We start from the raw sequence: 26,310 nt of genomic DNA on the forward strand, positions 1-26,310 counted from the left end.
TGAATATCTATCTGATAGTTGAATGGGGTTGGAATTTCTAGGCTACATAGCAATGGAGTAAATCAGAGGAGAATAAAATGAATAATAGTTAACATTTACCTATTTTCACTTCTTTTAACTGGATATCCATATTTTAAAAGTAAACATGACCTTTACTTCATGTTGTACACAAAAAATAACGAAATGGATCACAGAATGAAAGAAATGCTAAAATTAAAAAAATTCCAGAAGAAGGCCAAGCATGGTGGCCTGTAATCCCAGCACTTTGGGAGGCTGAGGCGGGCAGATCACTTGAGGCCACGAGTTTGAAACCAGCCTGGCCAACATGGTGAAACCCCTATTAAAAATACAAAAATTAGCCAGGCATGGTGGTACACACATGTAATCCCAGCTATTCAAATGGCTGAGGCACAAGAACCCCTTGAACCCAGGAGGCAGAAGTTGCAGTGAGCAGAGATCGAGCCACTGCACTCCAGCCTGGGCAACAGAGCGAGACTCTGCCTCAAAAAAAACAAACTTCCAGAAGAAAACATGGGGAAAATCTTCGTAACCTTGGTGTAGGCAAAGATTCTTAGGACACAGAAAACAAGAATCACAAAAGGGAAAAAATAACTTGGACTTCAAAATTAAAAATTTCTGCTCTTCGAAAGACATTGTTATGCTGGGTGTGGTGGCTCATACCTGTAATCCCAGCACACTGGGAGACCAAGGTGTGAGGATCATTTGAGACCAGGAATTCCAGACCAGCCTGGGAAACATAGAAAGACCCTATCTCTACAAAGAAGTCTATTAACCAGGTGTGGTGGCTCATGCCTGCAGTCCCAGCTACGTCACAGGCTGAGGCAAGAGGATTGCTTGAGCCCATGAGTTCAAGGTTACAGTAAGCTTTGATCATGCCATTGCACTCCAGTGTGGGCAACAAAGACCTTGTCTCTAAAAAGATAAAAATTTAAAAATTAAAAAGACATTGTTCAAGATAGGGTATATGGTTATACAACAATGGGAGTATAATTCATACCACTAAATACTCAACATGATTCAAATGGCATCTTTTATGTTACATATGTTTTACTACAATTTTTTTAAAAGATGCTGTTAAGAGGATGAATAGACAAGCCACAGATTGGGAGAAATGATTCATAGTACATATATGTATATAGTACAGTCATATAGTATATAGTGTATAGATATACACATATCTATATACTATATGACACATATATAGCACATATAGCACATACATGTACATACATACATATATGACAAAGGATTTATATCCAGAATATATAAAGAACTCTAGCAATTTAGTAATAAGGCAAACAACACAACAAAAGATTTGAACAGACCCTGCACAAAAGAAGATAGCCAATAAGCACGTGAAAATATGCTCAGCATCGTCAGTCGTTAGGGAAATGCACACTAAAACTACAGCAAGCTACCGTTCACACCCACTAAAACAGCTAAAATCCAAAAGACTGCTAATGTCAACTGCTGGTGAGAACATATAGCAACCAAAAGCACAGCCACTGCTGATGGGAATGTGGAATGGTGCAACCACTTTGGAAAACAGTATGGTAGCTGCTTATTGTAAAAGCATGCATTTACCATATGACTGAGAAGTTTCACTACTAAGTATTTATCCAAAAGAAAGTGGGGGGGAAAGGTATGTCAAAAAAGAGACATACACAGATGCTCGTGGCAACTTTATACGTAATAGCCAAAAACTGAAAACAACCCAAATGTCCATCAACTGGTGAATGATTACAATATTCTGGAAAATTCATATGATGAAAAACTCAGCAAAAAAAAAAGAAGATGTTACTGCATTGGTATCAGGACTGAAAAAAAATAAAAATAAAAATTAGCTGCTAATATACACAACAATGTGGATAAGACTTTTTTTAAAAAGGCCGAGTGAAATAAGCTAGATTCAAAAGAGTAGATAGTGGTCAGGCATGGTGGCTCACATCTATAATCCCAGCACTTTGGAAGGCCGGGGGCGAGTGGATTGTTTGAGCCCAGGAGTTCGAGACCAGCCTGGGCAACATGGGAAAATGCCATCTCTACTAAAAATACAAAAATTTAGCCAGGTGTGGTGACATGTACCTGTGGTCCCAGCTACTAGGGAGACTGAGGTGGGAGGATCACTTGAGCCCAGGAGGCGAAGGTTGCAGTGAGCTGAGATTGTACCACTACACTCCAACCTGGGCGACAAAGTGAGAACTTGTCTTATTAAAAAAAAAAAAGGTAGATAGTGTATGATTGTGTTTACATGAACTCTTAGAATCAGCAAAATTAATCTATAGTTACAGAGAGGGGGTGAGCACAAAGAGGCACTAAGGAACTTTTGGGGATAACAATAATATTCTGTTGTGGTTACATGGGTATACACGTTTGTTAAAACTCATAAAACTATATATTTTGAATGAGTACATTTTATTGAATGTAAATTATACCATAGTTTTAAAAGAACTTTTTAAAAGTCAAGATGCAAACTGGAGAAAATATTTGCCACATGTATGACAAATTAATATTCTTAATATACAAAATGTCATGCAAATTGATATAAAAAGCATTAAGACCTCAACAGGCAAATGGCCAAAGGATGCAGAAAAGCCACAAAAGAGGAAATAAGAATATCTAATAAACAGGTTAAAATTAAAGTAATGAAATGCCATAATTCACAAACCAAATGAGCAAATTTCACCTATCAAATGAGTTTTTTTGTTTTTGTTTTTTGCTTTGATGATAATTTTTGGTTTTTACTTTAATGATAATACTAGTATTGTAGGACAAGATGAGCACTCTGCTGGTAAAAATATAAATTGATACGTTTCTAGAACACAATTTGGAATACTATTATATAAGCTTTAGCAGGAACGTTAAAGTTAAGACCCAAAACCTTAACAATTTTCAGATTATTTGACCCACTTCTAGAAATCTGTGCTAAGGAATAAACAAAGATGAACGATCAAAATTAGAGATTTACAGGCAAAAGTTTCCAGCCAGGCACTGTGGTTCACACCTATAATCCCAGCACTTTGGGACGTCAAGGTGGGAGAATCGCTTGAGGTCAGGAGTTCGAGACCAGCCTGGGCAACATGACGAAACTCCATCTCTACAAAAAATTGTAATAATTAGGCCAGGCACAGTGGCTCACTCCTGTAATTCCAGCACTTTGGGAGGCTGAGGCAGGCAGATCACTTGAGACCAGGAGTTCAAGACCAGCCTGGACAACATGATGAAACCCCATCTCTACCAAAAATACAAAAATTAGCCGAGTGTGGTGGCACATATGTTTGTAATCCCAGCTGCTTGGGAGGCTGTGGCATGAAAATCGCTTGAACCTGGGAGGCAGAGGTTGCAGTGAGCTGTGATCATGCCACTGTACTTCCAGCCTGGGCAACAGAGTGAAACTCTATGTCAAAAAAAAAAAATTAGCCAGGCATGGTGGCATGCACACTACTTGGGAGGCTGAGGTGGAAGGCAGAGCCTGGGAGGCAGAGTCTGCAGTGAGCTGAGGTCACACTACTGCACTCCAGCTTGAGCGACAGAGTGGGACTGTGTCTCAAAACAAGAAAAAACAAGGCTGGCCATGGCGGCTCAGTCCTATAATCCCAGCACTTAACAAGGTAGAGGCAGGAGGATAGCTTAAGCCCAGAAGTCCAAGACCTGCCTGGGCAACATAGCAAGACCCCATTCTCCACCAACAAAAGGGACAAAAAAGAATTTTTATTACTGACCTTGTTTCTAGCAAGAAACAATCTAGGATAAGCCACTAGGTTGAGTAAATGCTGGCATCAATATGATGAACTATCAAATACTGTCCATAGTACAAACTTAATAAATATTTCTCAAATATATTCAATGTATACACTATATAAGAACCTTATAAAGGAGTGAGATGTGTAGATGACTTACACTTATAGGTAGAGAAACACATAAACAAATTGTTTCATTGCAGCAAATATTGGAAATCATCTAAACGCTCATCATGAGAGGTGAAATTAGGCCGAGTGCACTTGCTCATGCCTGTAATCCCAAAGCTTTGGGAGACCAAGGCAGGAGGACTGCTTGAGGCCAGGAGTTCAAGACTAGACTGAGTAACATGGCGAGAGCTCATCTCCACTGAATTTTTTTTTTTAATTAGCCAGGGACTGTCGTGTGTACCTGTAGTCCTAGCTACTCAGAAGGCTAAAGTCAGAGGATCACTTGAGCCCAGGAGTTCAAGGCTGCAGTAAGCTATGACACGCCACTGCACTCCAGCCTGGGTGACAGAGTGAGATCTTGTATTGAAAAAAAGAGGTGAAATTAAATAAATCATGGTATATCCACACAATGAAATGCTATGCATCTGTTAAAAACAGGCCAGATATAATCTATGTCCTAGGCTGGATGCAGTGGCTTGTAATCCCAGCACTTTGGGAGGCCAAGGTGGGTGGATCACCTGAGGTCAGGAGCTCAAGATCAGCCTGGCCAACATGGTGAAACCCCATCTCTACTAAAAAATACCAAAAAATTAGCTGGGCGTGGTAGCACATGCCTGTAATCCCAGCTACTCGGGAGGCTGAGGTGGGAGGATCACTTGAACCTGGAAGCCAGTGGAGGTTGTGGTGAGCCAAGATTGCTCCACTGCATTCCAGCCTGGGCAACAAGAGTGAAACTCCATCTCAAAAAAATAAAATAAAATAATCTATGTCCTAGATTGTTAAAAATTTTTTAAAGGTGCAGAACAGGGCACTTGGAATGCTACTATTTGAAGGGAGAAAAAAATAAAAGGACAGATAAATATTTATGTACATATAACATCACCAGAAAGATACAGAAGAAAAAACAAAACAGGTAAGTCTTTACTGAAAGACTAGGGTCTGAGGATGTGAAAACAGGGGTGACAGAGACTTAGATTTACTTTTTGCTCTCAATTACTTTCTGTAGTGTTTAATTTTTTTACCATCTACAGGTTTTTTTTTTCAAAAAACACCACCAAAAACAAAAACACAGATTTTTTTTTAGAATGAAGGGGAGTGTTATGGATTGAGTTTCTTAGAAGGAAGGAGAGTATTATGAGTTGAGTTTTTTAGAAGGAAGGAGAGTGTTATAAGTTGAATTATATCCCCTTTATATGTTGAAGTCCTAACCCTCCTACAGGTTGAACATCCCAAATTCACAAATTTGAAATGCAAAATGCTCCAAAATCCAAAACTTTTTGAGCACCAACATGACCCATGAAGATCTCACCCAATTTCCCAGAAGCCCTCGCTCCCATCGGACTAGAATCTTCTTTTGAGAGGCCTTTCCTTTTCTCATCCCTATTGCTACCAGTACAAAAAGCAAAACAGAAAGACACTAAAGCAAAACCAAAGTTTTAGTCACAAAAACCAAATGGGCTGGCGAGGGAAGGCAGTGGTTACAGGGAAGGTTTTGAGCTCACCAGGCCCTGTAGCTGAGGTTTCAAAATGGCAGCTAGCTGGACGCCATTTGGTTTAAATCTGCTCACCCAAACCTCTCTCCAGTTCTCCAAGGGATGTCCCTAATTACTAGCACAGCCACCTGCCAACATGGAATCTGGGTCTCCCTTCTTTCAAACATTAGAGATGTGAGACCAGAAAGATTACTTCCCAATACCAGAGAAAAGGCTAAGAGGGAGGAACAAGAGGGAGAAGGAGACCTTCAGTGCAGCATGCAAGGACATGGCGGACGCGTCCCATCCCATATCGCAGCTATTATGCATTCCCAACTGGCTTGGCCAACATCCAGAGAGACTCCAGGCTGGTGAGTCTGTGAATGTGAAGCAGAGATAAGCAAGGCGGCGAGGGGGAGCTCGCCCACTGTTCTATATGGGCTGCAGCACTGCATGGCGAGGAGTCAGGGGAATCTTCCATTTCTAAGACATTTCTGCACTCGATCCTGCTCCCCAAGACTAAGAATTCTTTCTTGGCTTCCTCCCACTCCCTGGAATGTAACTAAGCAGTTACCTTGAGAACAAGGAAAAATTGGGGGCTAGGGAGATGTATGAGTGTTTTAATGTGTTAAAAATCACATTTACCCTGGATACTTGTTTGCAATAAAACAGAGTAGGAAACTCCATTCTTACCTTCATCTATGGGACAGGCACCCAGTGGCAATCATTGTGAGAAATAGGGAGAGGCTGATCTATGCTTAGGGAGCTCAGAAAATGCTATACTTCCTTCCAGCTGTAGGGAAGCTGCGCCACTGGGGAAGAGTGGATGCATTTGGACAAACAGGAATGGATGGAAGGCTTTCTAGGAGAGGGGACCACATGAGCAAAGCCTGAAGAAGGGGTGGTTCTTGTCTAGCAATGTGGAAGTGTGAGGAGAGGCAAAGAAATATCTTCTAGAAGCTGAGGGATCAGGCACTGGAAGCTTATCTACCTTCTCCAACTCCAGGGTACCACCAAGGAGAGCAAAATCCAGAAACAAGGGGAACCTGCAAAGTGGTGGAGGAAAGAGGAGGAAAGGAATGTCTGCCCCGAGTCCAGCCCCAGGGTCAGATGCCGGGAAAAATTCCTGGGATTATTTGGTGCTGTGTGAGATGGATCTGGAGCCACCCTGGCTTGAAGAGGGATGTGGGTTTGGACTGGGGCTGCCAGGACTGGTCTGGGGCAAGCTAAGGACACTTTCACGTGTCCACACTTTTGTACTTGCTGTTCACCAGTATCTCCTTTCCCCCCTTCTCTTCCCTGTTCATGGAAATTCTTAAAAATCATCTCCTCTGGGAAGTTCTCCTGATGCTCTCATTCAGAATTAACCCACCACTCTTTATGCCGCTTCAACAAGTTGCTTGTATCTCTTTTTACATTTACGTTTTCTTTTTTGTTTTGTTTTGTTTTGAGACAGAGTCTCACTCTATCGCCCAGGCTGGAGTGCAATAGTGCCATCTTGGCTCACTGCAACCTCTGCCTCCTGGGTTCAAGCCCTGCTCCTCCTCAGTCTCCCAAGTGGCTGGGATTACAGGCACCTGCCATCACCCCCGGCTAATTTTTGTATTTTTAGTAGAGATGGGGTTTCACTGTGTTGGCCAGGCTGGTCTCGAACTCCCAAACTCAAGTGATCCGCCTACTTCAGCCTCCCAAAGTGCTGGGATTACAGGCGTGAGCCACCACGACCGGCCTACGCTTTCCTATATGCCTTTTTTTTTATTTTTTGAGATGGAGTCTCACTCTGTTGCCCAGGCTGGAATGCAGTGGCTCAATCTTGGCTCACTGAAACCTCCACCTCCCGGATTCAAGCGATTATCTTGCCTCAACCTCCCAAGTAGCTGAGACTACAGGCGCATGCCACCATGCCCAACTAATTTTTGTATTTTTAGTAGAGATGGGGTTTCACCATGTCGGCCAGGCTGGTCTTGAAGTCCTGACCTTAGGTGATCCACCTGTCTCAGCCTCCCAAAGTTCTGGGATTACAGGCATGGGCCACCGTGCCCAGCCTATGCCTTGTCTTATAATTAGTCTCTCTTTCTTCTAAATGTAAACTCTCAGATGTCAAGAACTAGATCTTATACATCTTTCTGACCCCATCCCCCAGCACGAGCTCTTCCCCAGAGCAGACACTCAGTAAATACTTATTGAATTGAATACACAGACCCACAAGGAGCAACCTGGTACTGGCGGACATTTTTTATTCCTGCATCCATTCATTCATTTGCTCAACAACCATGTGAGTGCCTAATATCTGCCAACCTGGCTCACACTCTCTCACAGAGCACACTCGAACTGTTTCATCTACCAGCTAAAAGTAAGTTCAGTATCAATTCAGGGCTTCTTTTCAGTTCTAGAACATAGAAAATTTCACAGGATCACCTGAACACCGCAGGGTGGGCGCAGCCTACATCCCATTGCCTGTTTCTGTCCAGATGGAAAGTCACACCCTCAAGAAGGCCCCTGGGGAAGACAGATTGTCTAGGATGTGGATGAGGGCCCCCACAGGCCCTGCCCAGCCCAGCCCAGCCCAGCCCACCCAGGGGAACCCTAGATACACCTATCACAGGAGATGGCAGTTAAGATAACTCTATCTACGTACACAGTACCCTGTGGATAATAAGTAAGGAGCTGGTCATTTGGAAGGAAGCAGGGGAGCTCTAGGAAGTCCTCTCTGCAGAGTACATGTGGCCATGGAGCGGGGAGGATTAACTGAAGGTCATGAGAAAAGTCTGCCCTTCTCAGAGATCCATAAGTGCAAACTGCTGGAGAGTCCAGGAACTGCTCTGCCATGGAGGAAAAATACAGATGGGGGCGGGGGCGGGAAAGGGAGGAGGCAGGTTAGGGACAGTCATTGATCTCGGCGGGCTCTTCCAAGTCTAAAATTGTAGGATTCTAACCTGAACCTCCCCTGCCAACAACTTGAAAAAGTTGTCTTGAGATCAGGGACATGTGGAGAGAAAGTTGAATAGCATGTCAGATAATAAACCAAGAAGAAATTGTGAAGTCAAAACAAGGGATAAATTTTCCTTATCTCTCTAAGACATGCATCAAAGCAGCTGGCTGCTGTCTGCCTGGCCCGGGAAGATGATAATGGTTTTTAATGGCCTGTAAACAATAGGACCAGCCTTTGTAATAAAGTTTAACCAATTAATCCTTTAGGCTTCCTCCCTGCACTCTGCCTACTCTCCGCTCCTCCTTTCTGTGATGGGGCAACCTTCAGCGGTCTGAAAAGCAAGGGATCCAGCCCCTAGACGCAAACCTGTAGGTGACAGTAAGAGTTGCCCAGAGGAAGTGCTAAAGAAAATTGCCTCTATCCTGATCTGGCTAAAAGGAGGAAGAATCCCTCTTTTCAGGGAAAAGGAGAGGAGAGATGATGCATCAAGGAATTTGCACAAGAGGTAAACTTCATTCTTATTCAGGAGCTCATTCATTCATTCGGCAAACATTCATGAACACCTACTATGCGCAAGGCATCTGCAGAGGGTGCAAAAGTATACAAAGAAAATACCTGCTCAAGATGGAATTAAAGCCTGGAGGGGGTGGTACTGGGAATAAGATACATTCACAGATGGCCGGGCGCAGTGGCTCACGCCTGTAATCCCAGCACTTTGGGAGGCCGACGTGGGCAGATCATGAAGTCAAGAGATCAAGACCATCCTGGCAAAGATGGTGAAACCCCGTCTCTACTAAAAATACAAAAAATTAGCTGAGCATGGTGGCGCGTGCCTGTAGTCCCAGCTACTCGGGAGGCTGAGGCAGGAGAATTGCTTGAAACTGGAAGGTGGAGGTTGCAGTGAGCCAAGATTGTGCCACTGCACTCCAGCCTGGGCAACAAGAGCGAAACTCCGTCTCAAAAAAAAAAAAAAGACACATTCACAGATATCAATCGTAAAAGTTAGTACAATAGCCTCTGCAAACCACTGTATAAGTCCAGGCTTCTTTTTCCATTTCTTCTTTCATGTGCCATGTTCCGCTTGGGGTGGTTACAATAGACAATATTCAGAAAATGGAAGAATCAGAAAGAGAAGAAAGTGGAACACACAAGAGAAAGAAAACCAAGGCCCTCCTCCCTCCTGCCATGGCCCTCTCTGTCTTCAGCCCTAGTTCTGGAAAAGAAAAGGGTGTGTTGTCACTAGAGGCCTCCAGGCAGGTCCATGCCACTGAGTCACATTTCAAGCTGTGTTTGCTTCCTACACCAACAAGGCATATCTTTTCTGAATTGTGCAATATTCTGGCCACCTGGATTTTTCTACTTGGTATACCAACTCCTAGTACTCAACAACAATTCCCTTTACTCTTTTCTTTTTTTTTTTTTTTTTTGAGACAGAGTCTCACTCTGCACAATCTCGGCTCACTGCAACCTCTGCCTCCCAAGTTCAAGTGATTCTCCCTGCCTCAGCCTCCCAAGTAGCTGGGACTACAGGTGCCCACCGCCAAGCCCAGCTAATTTCTTTTTTACTTTTAATAGAGACAGGGCTTCTCCATGTTGGCCAGGTTGGTCTCAAACTCCTGACCTCAGGTGATCCGCCTGTCTCGGCCTCCCAAAGTGCTGGGATTACAGGTGTGAGCCACTGCGGCTGGCCTCCCTTTACTCGTAAATACAGTGTGTGCCAGCTGTAGTAGTTTATGCCTGTACTCCCAACATCTCAGGAGGCTGAGGCAGGAGGATCACTTGAGCTCAAGAGCTTTAGGCTGTAGTAAGCCAAGGTCGCACCACTGCATTCTAGCCTGGGCAAAAGAGCGAGACCCTGACTCTTAAAAAAAAAATAAAATGTGTAATGGTGATATAATAATTCAAAGGTTAATCATCTCTACTTTTGAAAACAATAATGAATACCTTGCTTTGCATTTGTTCAGCCTCACATTTTTTTCAGAGTTCTTCAAAAAATATTATCTCATGTTCATGCTACAAGCAACCTTGGGTGGTAACAAAGGTTAAACATCATTATTTCCACTTTAAATTTTCCCTCCTTTATCCATTTGTTTTCTACTCAACAAACAGTGGTTGAGTACCTGCCATGTGCTAAGCACCATGCTGGGTACAGGGTCACACAGCATAGCAGAAAAACAGCAGATCCTGCCTTCAACAGGTTCACAGACCTATGGGGTGGAGAAGTGAGGACGTGGTCCCTGTCTCCAGGGTCTGGGGCATCTTCTAGAGGAGAAGATTGAGACAAGCATTAAAAGATTAGCATGGGCCAGGTGCGGTGCTCACACCTATAATCTCAACACTTTGGGAGGCCAAGGCAAGAGGATTGCTTGAGCCTGGGAGGTGGAGGCTGCAGTGAGCTGTGATGGTGCCACTGAACTCCAGCCTGGGCAATAGAGTGAGACCCTGTCTTAAAAAAAAAAAATTAGCATGATTTTACCAGGTAGAAAAGAGAGGAAAGGGGATTCCAGAGAGTGAGTCAGCAATCTGTGCACAGAGAAGAGTGAGACATCTGGGGCATCCAGACCATGGGGTGAGGAGCAATGAAGGGCAAAGGCTGAGAAAGACTGAAGAGGGAGGCTGGGCCCAAACAACGGAGCCAAGAGTGCCTTGCCAAGGAGTTTGGACTTTATCCTGGGGACAATGAGGAAATCACTGAAGGTTTTAAGCAGAGGTGGGTGACGTTGATCAGATTTGTGTTTCAGCAAGATTACTCTGGCCACGGGATGGAGAAAGCACTGGACTAGGAAGAGACTGGGCAGACTCTAGAAACATTCCCAAAATAGAACTCGCAGGACTGGGTGTCCCACTGGAGATAGGAGGAAAAGGAGATAATAGAAACAGCTTTCCCACTTGGGCTTGAGGGGCCCTCATCCAAGATAGGAGACCAGTAAGAAAGCCTTGCCCAAGGTCACCTTAAGTTACTTGATGGCTGACTCGAATCAAGAACCTCAAGTTCCTTCTGGTAGAAACCTCTTAGTCTGCCTCATTAACATTGATCAGCAAATAAATTTAACCATCATCTGCCAGGCTTTCCTTGTTTTCCACTTTATACATGTTCACTTTTTGTCCTATGGAGATTATTAAGATCATTAGGGCAAAATTCCTTTTGACCTCCCATAAGGCCTCTCACAGTACAAGACAATATGTGGTCAATAAATATTTGTTATTAAATCAAACTCCAGGAGCCCCAAGAACCCATCTCCAGGCATTGCCTCACTTATAACATGAGATATTTGCCTTCTTTAATCCCTAATAAACAGTTTTTTGTTTTTGAGACGGAGTCTTGCTCTGTTGCCCAGGCTGGAGTGCAGTGGCACGGTCTTGGCTCACTGCAACCTCTGCCTCCCAGGTTCAAGTGATTCTCCTGCCTCAGCCTCCCAAGTAGCTGGAATTACAGCTGCCTGCCACCACGCCCGGCTAATTTTTTGTAGTTTTAGTAGAGACAGGGTTTCACCATGTTGGCCAAGCTGGTCTCAAACTCCTGACCTTGTGATCCGCCTGCCTCAGCCTCCCAAAGTGCTGGCATTACAGGCGTGAGCCACTGCACCTGGCCAACAGTATTTTTTATTTAATTCCTAGATCAAGTAATTCCTAGATGCTTGAATTTCACAATCCAAGATAATTTTTTTTTGAGACAGAGTCTCGCTCTGTCACCCAGGCTGGAGTGCAGTGGCGTGATCTCTGCTCATTGCAACCTCACCTCCCAGGTTCAAGTGATTCTCCTGCCTCAGCCTCCCAAATAGCTGGGATTACAGGCGCCTGCTACCACACCCAGCTAACTTTTTTATATTTTTTAGTAGAGACGGGGTTTCACCATGTTGGCCAGGCTGGTTTCAAACTCCTGATCTCAAGTGATCTGCCCACCTCGGCTTCCCAAAGTGTTAGGATTACAGGCGTGAGCCGCCGCGCCCAGCCACAGTCCAAGACATTTCTAACAACAACAACAAAATTGGGGGGTTCAACGTGGTCTTGCCAACTTTTGTTTTAACACCACTGTTTCTTAAAAGAAAGAACATTGAATACATATCCCCAAAGTCAGGATAATATAATTTTAAGATGAATTTTCCAAATTAAATCAGAGTTCCTCAACCTCAGACCAATTAACACTGGACTGAAGAATTCTTTGCTATGGCAGTGGAGGGGAAGGAGAAGGGGGAGCTGTGGGCAAAATCGCCCCAGTTCAGAACCACTGAATTTTTTAAAGTAAGCTTTCATAAAAATCCAGTTACACTGTCCTTGTATTTTGGATCAGTGAACACTATCACAGACTGCCACCAGTCCATAAACAGCTTTTGGGAACAAGAGACTCAGAGGTGAAGAGTGTGGAATTTGAAATCAGACTTGAACTCAAATCGTAATTCCACCTCTCCTCATTCCCTGACCTTGAGCAAGGCACTGTTCCAAGCCTCCCTTTCCTCCCCTGCACAGTGAGGACAATACCACCCCATCCCAGTTGTTGGGAGGATTCAATGGAATAGATGTGACGCACTTAGCATGTGATCGTCGGGAACGGAAGTATGACAATTATTAACATTATTTCTACCACTTCTATAACATATGTGGTATCTAATACAAATTAATGTCTGCTACCCAAATTTCAGACTTTCTGGGTCAAAAGGACCTTACACATAATATAATGGACTTTCAATAAACACTTACCAAATGGACAAATGAACCCCTTGTTACCCCGATCTCACTAGTTCCTTCCCTGAACCCCGACACATCCTTTTCTCCTTTACTAAACCTTTCTCCAATCCTACTCATGGGAATTAAAGCCATAAAATAAGCCTGGCGCACCTTGGGCCTCTGCCCTGGGCTCTGTGGGTAGGAGCACTGTGGAAGCCGTATCAATCACCCCCACCTATGACAGCCTTTCTTCAGCGCCAGCCATGAACGTCCCCCATGTCATCAGCATCTTCAGGCTACTGCTGTCCTTCTTGGATATTTAACCTGGAGGTAGGCCAGGGACAGAAAAAGGAGGTGGCAAGATCCTTGAACAAAAGGAGCTATAAAAGGGCGTTGGGGGAAGCAAGGCAAAAGGCAGATTAAACAAGCAGGCACCTCAAGGAAACGTGGCAGGGGAGGGGGTTCCGAGCCTCTCTGTCTGCTTACTTGACAGCAAGCAGGTCAGAGTTCCTGCCACTTCCTTCTAGTAGAAACCCCACCAAGCCCACCTCCCCGCCTTGGCAGGCAAAGCACTGGTAGCTCTCTCAAGGGAAAAAAAAAAAACAAACAAACACTCCTTGTTACAAACCAGACACAGTCCTGGCCAGAGCCCAGCTAACAATAAATTTCTGGGGTTCATCTCACAAGTACATTAAGTATCTTCTGACAATTTCCCAAAGGGCTGGGTTTTTCTGGCCATCACAGGGCTGTAGAATATTGAGTACAAGGAGAGGGCTTCAAGAACAGGGGATCCAAGCCTTTGTTTCATTGATGGGGAAACTGAGGCTCAGAGAGGGGGAAGGAACTTGTTCAGGATCATCCAAGTATGCTCCCGTCAGTGGCAGCACTGAGCCAAGAACTCAAGTCTTCAGTTTTGGCACTGGGTTTTGCCAGAGGCTTGAAAACATACCAAGAAGTGGAAGGTGTACTATGAGCTAAATCTCACTTTTCCTGAAAATATATATGTGTGCTCACACAGGCACACATGCGCATAAAAGGTAGGGAAAGAGGAAACAAATGTAGCAAAATGCTAGTAAATGGTGAATCTAAGCAAAGGGGATATTGGTGTTCATTGCTCTATTTTCACAACTTTTCAGAAGGCTTGCCATTTTTCCAAGAAAAATTTGAGGAAGGGCTAGGTGTGGTGGCTCATGCCTGTAATCCCAGCACTTTGGGAGGCCAAGGTGGGAGGATCGCTTGAGGTCAAGAATTTGAGACCAGCCTGGACAACATAACAAGACCCCATCTCAACAAAAAAATTAAAAATTGCCAGGCATGGTGGCTCACGCCTGTAGTCCCAGCTACTCAGTAGGCTGAAGCAGGAGGATCGCTTGAGCCCAGGAGTTCAAGGCTGCAATGAGCTATGATTGCACCACTGCACTCTAGCCTGGGCAACAGAGTAAGACCTTGTTTCTTTTTAAAAAATTAAAATTAAAAAAATAAAAAATTTTGAGGGAGAAAGATAAAGCACCAACTAGCAATCTAAGATAAATAAAAAAATTTTTTTTTAAAAATCATTTGGAAAAGAGTAGGAATCCCTCCTTCAATTTCATTCAGTTTTCCTAGCTAGGGACTAATATCCTTAGAAAAAGTTATAAGAAATCCAGAGGTTAAAGGGGTGGGACTCCAAACAAGTAAGAGATTGCCGGTATTCATAGCAGTCCACAGCTATGGCAATCTTGGAATCCAAATAAGATTTCAGATATTTTGTCCCATCAGCTCCTAAAATACACATATTCTGGTCACACCATGTATCCTCTGTTGTTTTTGGTGCAAAAAGTAAAGTAACCATGAACTACAGATAGGGCAAATGTCAGAATTTTTCCAGGGGACTTTATCACCTTTGCAATACAGGTAGTTTATAAATGCAATACAATATAGTTTAATTCTATTCAATTTGCAAATTCTTTCACGAGTAAATCATTTAATCAAAATCCACATCCAACCCACACTCACCATGTTCTCTATCCATATTAGTATTTGGTTTGGGCCACACTGGGTCCACAATCCAGCCCTGAAAATCTATCCTGGGCCACATATATAACTCATACCAATAGCAGGGCACTCAAGGCATGAAGATTTGAGGGACCACAACCTATACAAGAAACCTCAAGGAATTCCTTATGGCTGAAGTAAGGTCTGAGGAAACCATGAGCAGGGGAATATGACTTGGAGAGAAGGTAGAGGTTAAATCCAGGAGGGCTCATACACCCAACAAAGGAGTTGGAAGTTTATCCTTCAGAAAACAAGGAGTCACTGAAGGGTTTTAAGTAGGCAGTGATATAATTGGATCATTCTGGCAGAGTACAGATGGATGAAAGTAACTCAAAGCTAGGAAGACTATCAGAATGACAAAGACCTGAACTAAGGCAGTCTGAGCGGGAGTGATGAACTGATAACACATTAGGAAGAGCTATTGACCACAGCAAATGGATAAAACTGGGTGGGAAGAGGGCAGATGTGCCTGAGAGAGAGATAAAGGATCCCAGATGACGTCTAGCTTGGCCAACTAGGTAGATGATGACAACACTCATCCTGACAGGGAATCCGGGAGGAGGCGAAGGCTTGGTAGAGGAACGTGGTGAGTTTTGAACATATTGAGGTCCCGGTTGGGTATACAAATATGGAGCTCCAGAGAGAAGCCCAGGATGAATATGTGCATTGGGAGTAACCAACATTAATGTATGGGGATGGATGCCAAGGGTGCAGAGGAGGTCAGCCAGAGAACTGGGGGCAAAACAAGAACTGAGTCAAGGACAGAAACTCTGGGGGGAAAAAAAACATTTAAGGGCAGTCAGGGAAGAAGAGACCCCAAAAAACGTTGAGGAGTAGCCAAAGAGGCAAAGACCTAGGCCTGCTTTTAAGTCACCCACTAAACTCCTCCATCTCCACAGGCTGGTCACACCATGCTGGGGCTGGGGAAGGAACAATCATGTGTTAAAATAAACTCATTTCTCAACGAAAAGACAAACAGCCCAATTTAAAAATGGGCAAATAACAAATAGACATTTCTCCAAAGAAAACATACAAATGGCCAATAGACACATGAAAAGATAGGAAGCATCATTCAGTCATTAGGGAAATGCAAATCAAAACCACAATGAGGCCGAGCATGGAAGCTCACGCTTGTAATCCCAGCACTTTGGGAGGTCGAGGCAGGTGGATCACTTGAGGCCAGGAGTTCGAGACCAGCCTGGCTAACATGGTGAAACTCCTCTACTAAAAATACAAAAATTAGCCAGGTGTGGTGGTGTGCACCTGTAATCACAGCTACTCAAGAGGCTGAGGCACGAGAATTGAACCTGGGAGAAGAAAGTTGCAGTGAGCTGAGATTGCGCCACTGCACTCCAGCCCGAGTGACAGAGTGAGACTCTGTCTCAAAACAAACAAACAAATAAACAAAAAACCCACAATGAGGCCAGGCATGGAGTCTGACACCTGTAATGCCAACACTTTGGGAGGCCAAGGCGGGTGGATCACTTGAGGTCAGGAGTTTGAGACCAGCCTGGCCAATATGGTGAAATCCCATCTCTACTAAAAATACAAAAATTAGCTGGGCATGGTGGCGGGCATCTGTAATCCCAGCTACTCGGGAGGCTGAGGCAAGAGAATCACTTGAACCAGGGAGGCGGAAGTTGCAGTGAGCCGAGATCATGCCACTGTACTCCAGCCTGGGTAACAGAGTGAGACTTTCTCAAAAAAAAAAAAAAAAACAATAAGCTACCACTTCACACCTGGTGGGATGGCTAGAATCACAAAGAGGTAGAGGAACTGGACCCCCCATACATCACTGATTGGAACACAAAATGCTGCAGTCACTGTGGAAAACAGCTTGGCAGTTCTTCAAAACTTCAAACACAGAGTTATTATATGACCCAGAAACTCCTCCCCTAGGTATATACCCAAAAGAATTGAAAACATATGTCCACGCCAAGACTTGTACATGAAAGTTTATATTAGCATTCTTCATAACAGCCAAAAAGCAGAGATAACCCAAATGTCCATCAGCAGATGAATAGGTAAATCAAATGTGGCGTATTCATACAAGGGACTATTATTCAGCCATAAAAAGGAAGGGAGTACTGAAACATGCAACAACATGGCTGAATGCTGAAAACATTACACTGAGTGACAGAAGCCAGATACAAAGGCCACATGTGTTATATGATTTCATTTCTATGGAATATCTAGAATAGGGAAATCCAAGGAGACAAAAAGCAGATTAGTGGTTACCAGGGGTGAGGGGACAGGGAAGTGGGGAGTGTCTGCTTCCTGAGTGCAGGATTTCTTTTTTTTTTTTTCTTTTTCTGTCACCCAGGCTGGAGTGTAGTGGTATAGTCTAGGCTCACTGCAACCACCGCCTCCAGGGTTCAAGCAATTCTTCTGCCTCAGCCTCCAGAGTAGCTGGGATTACAGGTGCGCACCACCACGCCCCACTAATGTTTGTATTTTTAGTAGAGACGGGGTTTCACCATGTTGCCCAGGCTGGTCTCAAACCCCTGACCTCGTGATCCTCCCTCCTCGGCCTCCCAAAGTGCTGGGATTACAGGCATGAGGCCACCACGCCAGGCCAGGATTTCTTTTTAGGGTGATGAAAATGTTCTGGCATCAGATGTGGATGATGGCGGATGTACTAACCACCACTGAATTATGCACTTTCAAATGGTTAGAATGGTGGATTTTATGTTGTGTGAATTTTCTCTCAATAGAAAAATTCAATCATCCTTTACAAAGTGACCCACAGCCACAAGGAGCTGGGGAAGCAGTTTCTCCAGCTTGTAGCAGGACCTCCAGATATTCTGAGTAAAGAAGTCAAAGAGCCTGCTTCCCGGGAGACCCTTAAATGTCTTCACGCATCCACAGCTGGGGGAGGGGACGCTGACGAACAGGAGAAGATAGAGCATTGGCCTCCCCTGGCTGCTCACTCTGTGCTCGGGCTGCCTTGCCCGCTTGTAAAACCCCAAATGCCAGGGTGGCAGCAAGGCATACATGCAACTATGACCTGACCCACAGTGAGGCAGCAACCAGGTCTGACCTGGGCATAGTTACCCCACAAGGACAGGAAAGGAGAAATGATTTCCAGGCCCAGGACACCCAGAAGCCACCAAAAACCAACCTCATGGTTCATCCCCCTTATTTGACTCTTCGACACCTAAAACCTGTGCGTTGTGTTCAAGATACACCCTTCAGAGACCACATTCCCAGACATCCCGAGGGCCAGCCGTCACCACACGGGTGCCTCGGGGAGATGCTGGAGACACAAGTGGCTTTGAAATTAGCACAACTTACATGGCTTCCAGGTCTGCTGCAGAAATCCAGGCCCAAAGAAGAAGCCAGTGAGGAACAGGAGGCTGACCATTGTGTTCTCAGAAGGGGTTGGAGCCTCTGGGGAGGGGGCACTGAGGACAGAGCACGGCGTCCTGCGGATCATATCACATCTCTACTTCCCTCTCCAGTGATATGCTTCCCTCGCTCTCCCATTTTGCTCCCTCTCTCCTGCCAAACTCCCAGGGCAACCCTGGATAATAAAGTGACCGAATGTGAATGCTTCCAGGTGGCACACCAGCACTCCAGAGAAACTGTCAGAGCAGGGGGGCAAACCCCTGGCCTACTCCAGCCACTGGATAAGTGCACCCTCCTCCATGCCTCCCTGCTCCTGCCTGCCCTGAAGGGAGAAGGAGCGCAATGAAACTAGGTCTTCCCTTGGGGTTCTGACCACCTCATGGGGAGATTATGATTGCCCTGTGGTTGCCATGCCTACTGTGATGTCACTCCTTTTATCAGTCTATCTGGATGAATTTTTTTTCCCTTTTGTCTGAAGGACAACCTCCTACTCAGTGCTTAGGAGCCCATTGGGAGCTCCCGCCCTTGTCTTATCCGGATCTGGGACCTCAGAAGACTCCACATTCCTAACAGGAGTAGCTCTCAGGATAAAGAAAATCTCTCTCAAGCTGGTCAATCTACTTCTAGATTTAAGCAGAACCAAACAGAACCTATTTCAACATCCCCTCTCAGAATGCAAACAGGAGAGGGGTGTGTGGAAAGGTCCAATCACCTTTACTTAATTGGTCAGAATAAAATCACTTTTTTTTTTTTAAGACAAGAGTTTCCTTCTGTGGCCCACACTGGAGTGCACTGGTGCGATCTCAGCTCACTGCAACCTCCACCTCCCAGGTTCAAGCAATTCTCCTGCCTCAGCCTCCTGAGTAGCTGGAATTACAGGCGCGCACCACCACACCTGGCTAATTTTTGTGTTTTTAGTAGAGACGGGGTTTCACCATGTTGGCCAGACTGGTCTCGAATTCCTGACCTCAAGTGATCCATCCATCTCGGCCACCCAAAGTGCTGGGATTACAGGCGTGAACCACCACACCTGGCCAGAAACCACTTTTTCAGTAAAATAAGTGCAAAGAAGAATGAGGGTGGGGGAAAGGTTTACTGATCCCACACTTTGTCATGCACAGAGGAAGGCAAAGGAAGAAAGAAAACTCTTTCCTAAATGATCACTTGTCTCCGGCAGGTGTATCTTGACCATTCCAGCCATGGATCTATAGGGAGTTTCATGCCAATGAAAAGCATTTCTTTGGGGTCCTATTATGCATCAGGCACTGTGGCAGGTACTGGAGACTTAGTCCCAGCCCTTAAGGAACTAATAATAAGATCACGGCCAGGCATGGTGGCTCACGCCTGTAATCCCAGCACTTTGGGAGGCCGAGGCGGGTGGATCACCGGAGGTCAGGAGTTTGAGACCAGCCTGACCAACAGGGCGAAACCCTATCTCTACTAAAAATACAAAAATTAGCTGGGCGCAGTGGCAGTCACCTGTAATCCCAGCTACTTGGGAGGCTGAGACAGGAGAATCGCTTGAACCTGGGAGGCAGAGTTTGCAGTGAGCCAAGATTGTGCCATTGCACTCCAGCCTGGGAGACAAAGCAAGACTCCATCTCAAAAAAATAAAAAAAGAAAAGAAAGAAAAAAAGATCACTGTTCACAATCACAACATTTACGCAGGCTCCTTCAAAAAAATTTCCTCTCTAGAAAGATAAGCTGAGAGACCAGACAGTTTGTCTACGGCCTTCATGAAGTGAAAGGAGGCAGAGAGGAAAGGAGCTGGCCATGGACAGGTTTTGCCCCAGATCCTCAAGTGAAGACCCCAGCCTGCTGCAAGCTTTTTCCTCATTCTGTCCTCCCCTCCTGGAATCTGTGGCGGCTTCCACAGGCAGTGAAAGAAGGCAGCAAGCAGTGGCTCCAGTGCCAGCTGCAGCAACCCCACCAGAGGAATGGGGCCATCTGAGACAGAGAGGGTGTGAGGGCCAGGGAGACTGTCCCTGCAGCCAGCTAACCCCTCCAGTCAAGTCGACTTTCACAAAACGGGCCTGCTACTGGAAGTCATTGATGCCATTGTTAAAACACAGCACCAGGCCGGGCACAGTGGCTCGCGCCTGTAATCCCAGCACTTTGGGAGGCCGAGACAGGCAGATCACTTGAGGTCAGGAGTTCGAGACCAGCCTGGCCAACATGGTGAAACTTTGTCTCTACTAAAAATATAAAAATTAGCTGGGCATAGTGGTGCACACCTGTAATCTCAGCTTTTCAGAAGGCTGAGGCAGGAGAATCACTTAAACCCAGGAGGCAGAGGTTGCCATGAGTCGAGATCGAGCCACTGCACTCCTGCCTGGGCGACAGAGTGAGACCCTGTCTCCAAAAAAACAGCACCCTGGAGAAGACAGCAGTCCATTCACACTGGAAACATCCAGACTTATTACATAAAAATGGAAATTACTGGCCAGGCACAGTAACTCACGCCTGTAATCCCAGCACTTTGGGAGGCCGAGGCGGCGGTGTAATCCCAGCTACTCGGGAGGCTGAGGCAGGAGAATCGCTTGAACCCAGGAGGTGAAGTTTGCAGTGAGCTGAAATCAAGCCACTGCACTCCACCCTGGATGACAGAACAACATTCTGTCTCAAAAAAAAAAAAAAAAAAATGGCAATTACTGTTGGCATCAGCAGCACAGTTGTTTTCAGCCAAAACTTAAGACACAGAACTAGCCTTATCTTTCCAGTATATGGTATGTCTCTTGCTATTTTTTGCAAATTATCTATCATATATATTCTTTTTTTTTTTTTTTTTTTTTGGAGACAGAATCTCGGTCTGTTGCCCAGGCTGGAGTGCAGTGGCATGGTCTCAGCTCACTGCAACCTCTGCCTCCCAGGCTCAAGCAATTTTTGCACCTCAGCCCCCCGAGTAGCTGGGACTACAGGTACACGCCACCACACCCAGCTAATTTTTGTATTTCTAGTAGAGATGGGGCTTTGCCATGTTGGCCAGGCTGGTCTCAAACTCCTGACCTCAAGTGATCCACCTGCCTCAGCCTCCCAAAGTGCTGGGATTACAGGCGTGAGCCACCACACCTGGCCATATATATTCTTTTAATGGCAAGCAGGAGCAAAATCGTATTCCCATTTTCTGAATGAGAAAACCAAGCCTAAAAGAGGGACTCCCAAGTAATATCAACTTGCAAACCTATGAATTTTTATCCTAAATACTGGCTTTGAGGGACCTTTGGCAACAGCAAAGGCATTCAGCAATTTGTGTGGAAGTCACATTACCAGCCCACCAAATAAGCCACAACTATGAGTTCTTCCGTGGTTAGCGGGGCTGGGGATGTGGCAGGCAGGCGTGGAAGTGAGATCCACGTGAAAGACCTAAGCACTGACTCCCCGAGGGACTGGCGAAATGACGCAGGGGCCAGATAGATGTCAGATTTGGCCAAAGTGTCCTCCTTTTTCACAAGCCCATCTGCCTTTCACCTGTCCTGAGGTAGGACAACCGGATGCCCTACTTTGCTGTGCAGCCCCGCTCTCTTGGGGACGGTAGCCCAAACAGGCTGCTCTCACTACACACAGATAAGAAGCTTTGCCACCCAAAACCAAGAAAGGGGCCGGTGAGGACACACAGGGAGTGCTCACTCAGTGGTGGCTGAGTTTGTGGAAGTAGCAAAACCTGCACTGTAGGACCCACACCTGTGAGAGAGGGCCCCGCGGGAATCTCAGCTTGGATCAAAGCAGGCGGGTGCTCACTCCACTGAGGGTGCGATCAGGAAGTGACCTGAGAAGCTAGAGTTCTGGACTCACAGACCCAGGCTTGAATTTCAGCACCACTCAGTCACTGTGTGGTCTTGAGTGACTTGCCCTTGTTTTTCCTCATCCATAAAATAGGGATAAAAATACCTGACCTTGAAAAATTATACGAATGTCAGTACGCAGTACATACACACAGCAGAGATAGGAGCTAGAATTATTGGTTTGCCAAACACAGCAGTGTCTGGACTCAGCCGCCCACTTCTGACCAATGGCCTTCACTTGTAACACGGCTGATCTGGAGGGTAAAGCCTGCAGCCGTGGAACCAAGCTCTCGCCAAGGTAACTGACCCATGTGGGGCTCAGAGCCTTGTTCTTACTAGAACCACTCTAGTTTGTTTGATTTTTTTATTTATTTATACACATAATTATGTGCATTCCTTTATGCATATGTATACATATATATGCATATGTATAATTTATTCAAATAGCATCATATCACTGATACTATTCTCCTACGCCGTACCCGCCCACATGGCTACTCACAGCCCCTGCCTTTCCAGGCAGCCCGTGTTAACATCTTAGTTTGTATCCTTCCACAGTTCTCCCCATATTCATGTAATTTTACACACACATAAACTGAATAGTGAAGTTTTTGACGGTGTGGGGGCATTATTGTTTAACAAAAATGAAATTATACATCATACACAGTCTCTCCCTCTTTTTTTATTCTACCATAATTTGCCAAAATCCTTTTAATGGTTCTGTTATAATTCATGATATAAAGGTGTCAAAGCTATTCAGCCATTCCCCTACTGATGGGAATTCACTCAGTTTCAACTTTTGGCCACTACCAACAAAAAAGCAATAAATTCCTTGACAGTGTGTCCTAACCAAAGACCATTTTCCAACCAAACAAAAGGCCAGGTCCCAGGATGTGAAGGTCACCCATGAAAAGGACCTCATGATGAACTCCTGATTCAGCCACATCATCCTTAAAATTCTGCTTAGAAAAGAGACCCTCTGCTCCTAGAAATACAAATTCCCAGGCATGGGTCTGGCTTCCAAACTCTAGCTCCTCCAGTTCTTACTGCATCAAGTCAATTCTGCAGGTCTTCATTTTCCCATCTGTAAAATAAAATCATAACTGCCTCAGGCTGCAGGATTTGAGAGTGCTTTAGCAAGGGATTTTTATGAGGGAGCAGTGTGTGAAATAATATTTTTGCTGTAATTCTGTGGGATGTTGTTTCTAGCTTGTTGTTTGGGGGTCAGGGAAGGGAGGGCAAGCCAGAACTAACAGATTCAATTAAGTTCCCTCTGAGACTCAAGGCCCCTATTTATAAGGTACCTGGGGCTGGATGGGAAGGCGCTTCTATCTTCTGCATTTCTGAAACACCTGGTACTGTGATTGTTTACAAGGAAAACTTAGGAACTGGACAGGGGAGCTTTGGAGTCTCTACTTGCCCAGTTTTGTCAGATTCCAAAGAGGCGCAACTATAATTGAAATTATAAGAAGAATGGTCCAATCAGCAAATTTTGGAAAATCTGTAATCTCACTGGTGTTTGATTTTCATTCAAAATTTCCCTAAGCTCTACATTTCATTCAGTAAAAAGTTGGAGTTAGGGGAGAAATGGAGAACTTCTTTTGCAGGGGGTACAGTGATTATTTGTTCTATCCTTGAAAAAAAAATGAGAAATTTTGGGAAAACCATCTTAAAACTTCCATTTCGAGTAGCAGTTCTAAAAGACTTTCAAGAGCCTCTCTGAAAAGAAGCAGTTACAGCAACTTGAATGAATTTACCTGGTTATCATATGGCTCACATGCATGAGAGTGGGGGAGAAGACACGGTAAAAGCAACAGAGTTCGTGTCATGATATTCTGCTTTAAAACCCAAATCAAGGCCAGGCACAGTGGCTTATGCCTATAATCCCAGCACTTTGGGAGGCCAAGGTAGGAGGACCGCTTGAGGCTGGGAGTTCGAGACCAGCCTGGAAAATATCATGAGACTCCTCTCTCTACAAAAGAAATTTTTTTGTAATTAGCTGGGTGTGGTGGTACACCTGTAATCCCAGCTATTCAGGAGACTGAGGCAGGAGGATCACTTGAGCCCAGGAGGTCAAGGAGCTATGATTATACCACTGCACTCCAGCCTGGATGACAGAGTGAGACCCTGTCTCTAAGAAAAAAAAAAAAAAAAAAAAACCTCAAAATCTGACTATAGAATAATTTTCTTCATCAAAATCGAATCAAGCAGATAATTGGCACCCCTTTGGAAAAGGATTCAGCAGCCTCTACTGAACATACGCCTGCCCCATGACCCAGTAACTCCCCTGCAAGGTGTATATACTTAAGGTCTCCAAAAGACAAGTACCAGCATGTTCCCAGCACCACTACTCATGGAAGTCCCAAACCAAAAATTACCACATGCTCATCAAAAGTAAAATGGGAAAATAAATCATGGTGAATTTACATAACAGGGCACTATACAGTAATGAGAATGAATGATCTACAACCACAGCCAACGCTGGGTGAATCTCACAAACGCAATGTTAAAGGGGAAATCCAGCTAGTAAAGTGGACGTGCTAGAAGATTCCGTTCAATGGGGTTAGACTCAGAATAGTCACCCTTGGTGGGATGGGGTATGGAGCGTTGGGGTGCCCGGAAGGGGCACAGCTAGGCTTCTGTGATGTTTCTTCATCTGGGGGTTGGTGACACAAGCATATTCAACTTGTGAATTTTGGGGGATGAACATATGTGCACTTTTTGGTATGTATGTTATACTTCAGTTTTTAAAACTTAAGAAATTAGCCAACGAACAAAAATAAACATGATTGTGAGCTGGGCACGGTGGCTCACATCAGTAATCCCAGCACTTTGGGAGGCCGAGGCAGGCGGATCACGAGGTCAGGAGTTTAAGACCAGCCTGGCCAACGTGGTGAAACCCTGTCTCAACTAAAAATATAAAAAATTAGCCAGGTGTGGTGGCAGACGCTTGTTATCCCAGCTACTCAGGAGGCTGAGGCAAGAGAATCACTTGAACCCAGGAGGCAGAGGTTGCAGTGAGCCGAGATCACACCACTGCACTCCAACCCGGGTGACAGTGTGATACTCCATCTCAAAAAAATAAATAAATAAATAAACATGATTAAGGATAAAGCAATCCAGTGGACAAGGCTCTTGGAGCCATATTTTATTTGGCATGTATCATTCTGGGGAGCTCTCCTCTGTCAATGCCAAGACTAGCTAGTCGAGTATGGAGAAAAGGCATTCTGTGAGAACGGATGAAAGGGAACAGAGAAACTGGCACTTTCTTTGGAAAAGAGTTGTTTCCAAAACCTAGATGTGTAGCCTCTACCCCAGGTAATTAGTCCAACACACTATCCATTACCGCTGAGTCCGGGTTTGCTTCAAAAGCATCTGGGGTTTTTTGGGGTTTGCTTCCCTTAAAAAAAAACTTGTTTTGAATGAGGGGAAAAGGCGTAGTTAATTTTTATATAGAAATCTGTTAAAGAGATCTGATCAATGGTGACAAAATGGAAGCCAGAGATGGAAAAGATTCACTGTGAGGCTCTGGCACCAAAGGCCAACTTGGGCTTCCATTCAGTTCAATAATAATATTTATCATAGCTTCTAACACATTCTTTTTCTTTTGTGAGATGGAGTTTCACTCTCGTTGCCCAGGCTAGAGTGCAATGGCGTGACCTCAGCTCACTGCAACCTCCGCCTCCCGAGTTCAAGCGATTCTCTGGCCTCAGCCTCCTGAGTAGCTGGGATTACAGGCATGTGCCACCACGCCCGGCTAATTTTTTATTTTTAGTAGAGACGGGGTTTCTCCATGTTGGCCAGGCTGGTCTCAAACTCCCAACCTCAGGTGATCCACCTGCCTCAGCTTCCCAAAGTGCTGGGATTACAGGCATGAGCCACCACACCCGGCCAATAGCTGCTAATACTTACTCAGGTTTACATATGCTAGGCATTGCTCTCTGAGCTTATATATATTAACTCATTCCATCTCTATCTATGAGGTTGGGATTGATATAATCCCCACTTTACACCCAGAGAGGGTAAGTAACTTGCCCAAAGTCAAACAGCTAATAAGTAACAAAGCTAGGCAGTTTGGCTAGAGTCTGTGCTCTTAACCATTACACCATATTGTTTCCTAGTAAGCATTTCTTATGCCCATACTATGT

At 44.9% G+C, this 26,310-nt stretch overlaps 1 protein-coding gene across 6 annotated transcripts in view; it reads right to left on the reverse strand.

Moving 5' to 3' along the window:
- Positions 1-26,310, reverse strand: part of DPF3 (double PHD fingers 3) — a 279,265-nt gene that overhangs the window by 202,592 nt on the left and 50,363 nt on the right. For 2 of the 6 annotated variants that reach the window (XR_010123748.1, XM_054448781.2), the window contains exon 1: positions 18,327-18,738. The exons of 2 other annotated variants lie outside the window; for them this stretch is intronic. Coding sequence is in view for 1 of the 4 variants with exons in the window: in XM_054448782.2 (XP_054304757.1) it covers positions 18,327-18,328 (2 nt within the window). In the remaining 3 variants the exon portion in view is untranslated. Of the gene's footprint in view, positions 1-18,326; positions 18,780-26,310 lie in introns of those variants that run through there. 2 more of the 6 variants (XR_010123749.1, XM_054448782.2) reach the window with 2 other exon arrangements.

The sequence above is a fragment of the Pongo pygmaeus genome, chromosome 15 (assembly GCF_028885625.2).
Source record: "Pongo pygmaeus isolate AG05252 chromosome 15, NHGRI_mPonPyg2-v2.0_pri, whole genome shotgun sequence".
Taxonomy (NCBI): domain Eukaryota; kingdom Metazoa; phylum Chordata; class Mammalia; order Primates; family Hominidae; genus Pongo; species Pongo pygmaeus.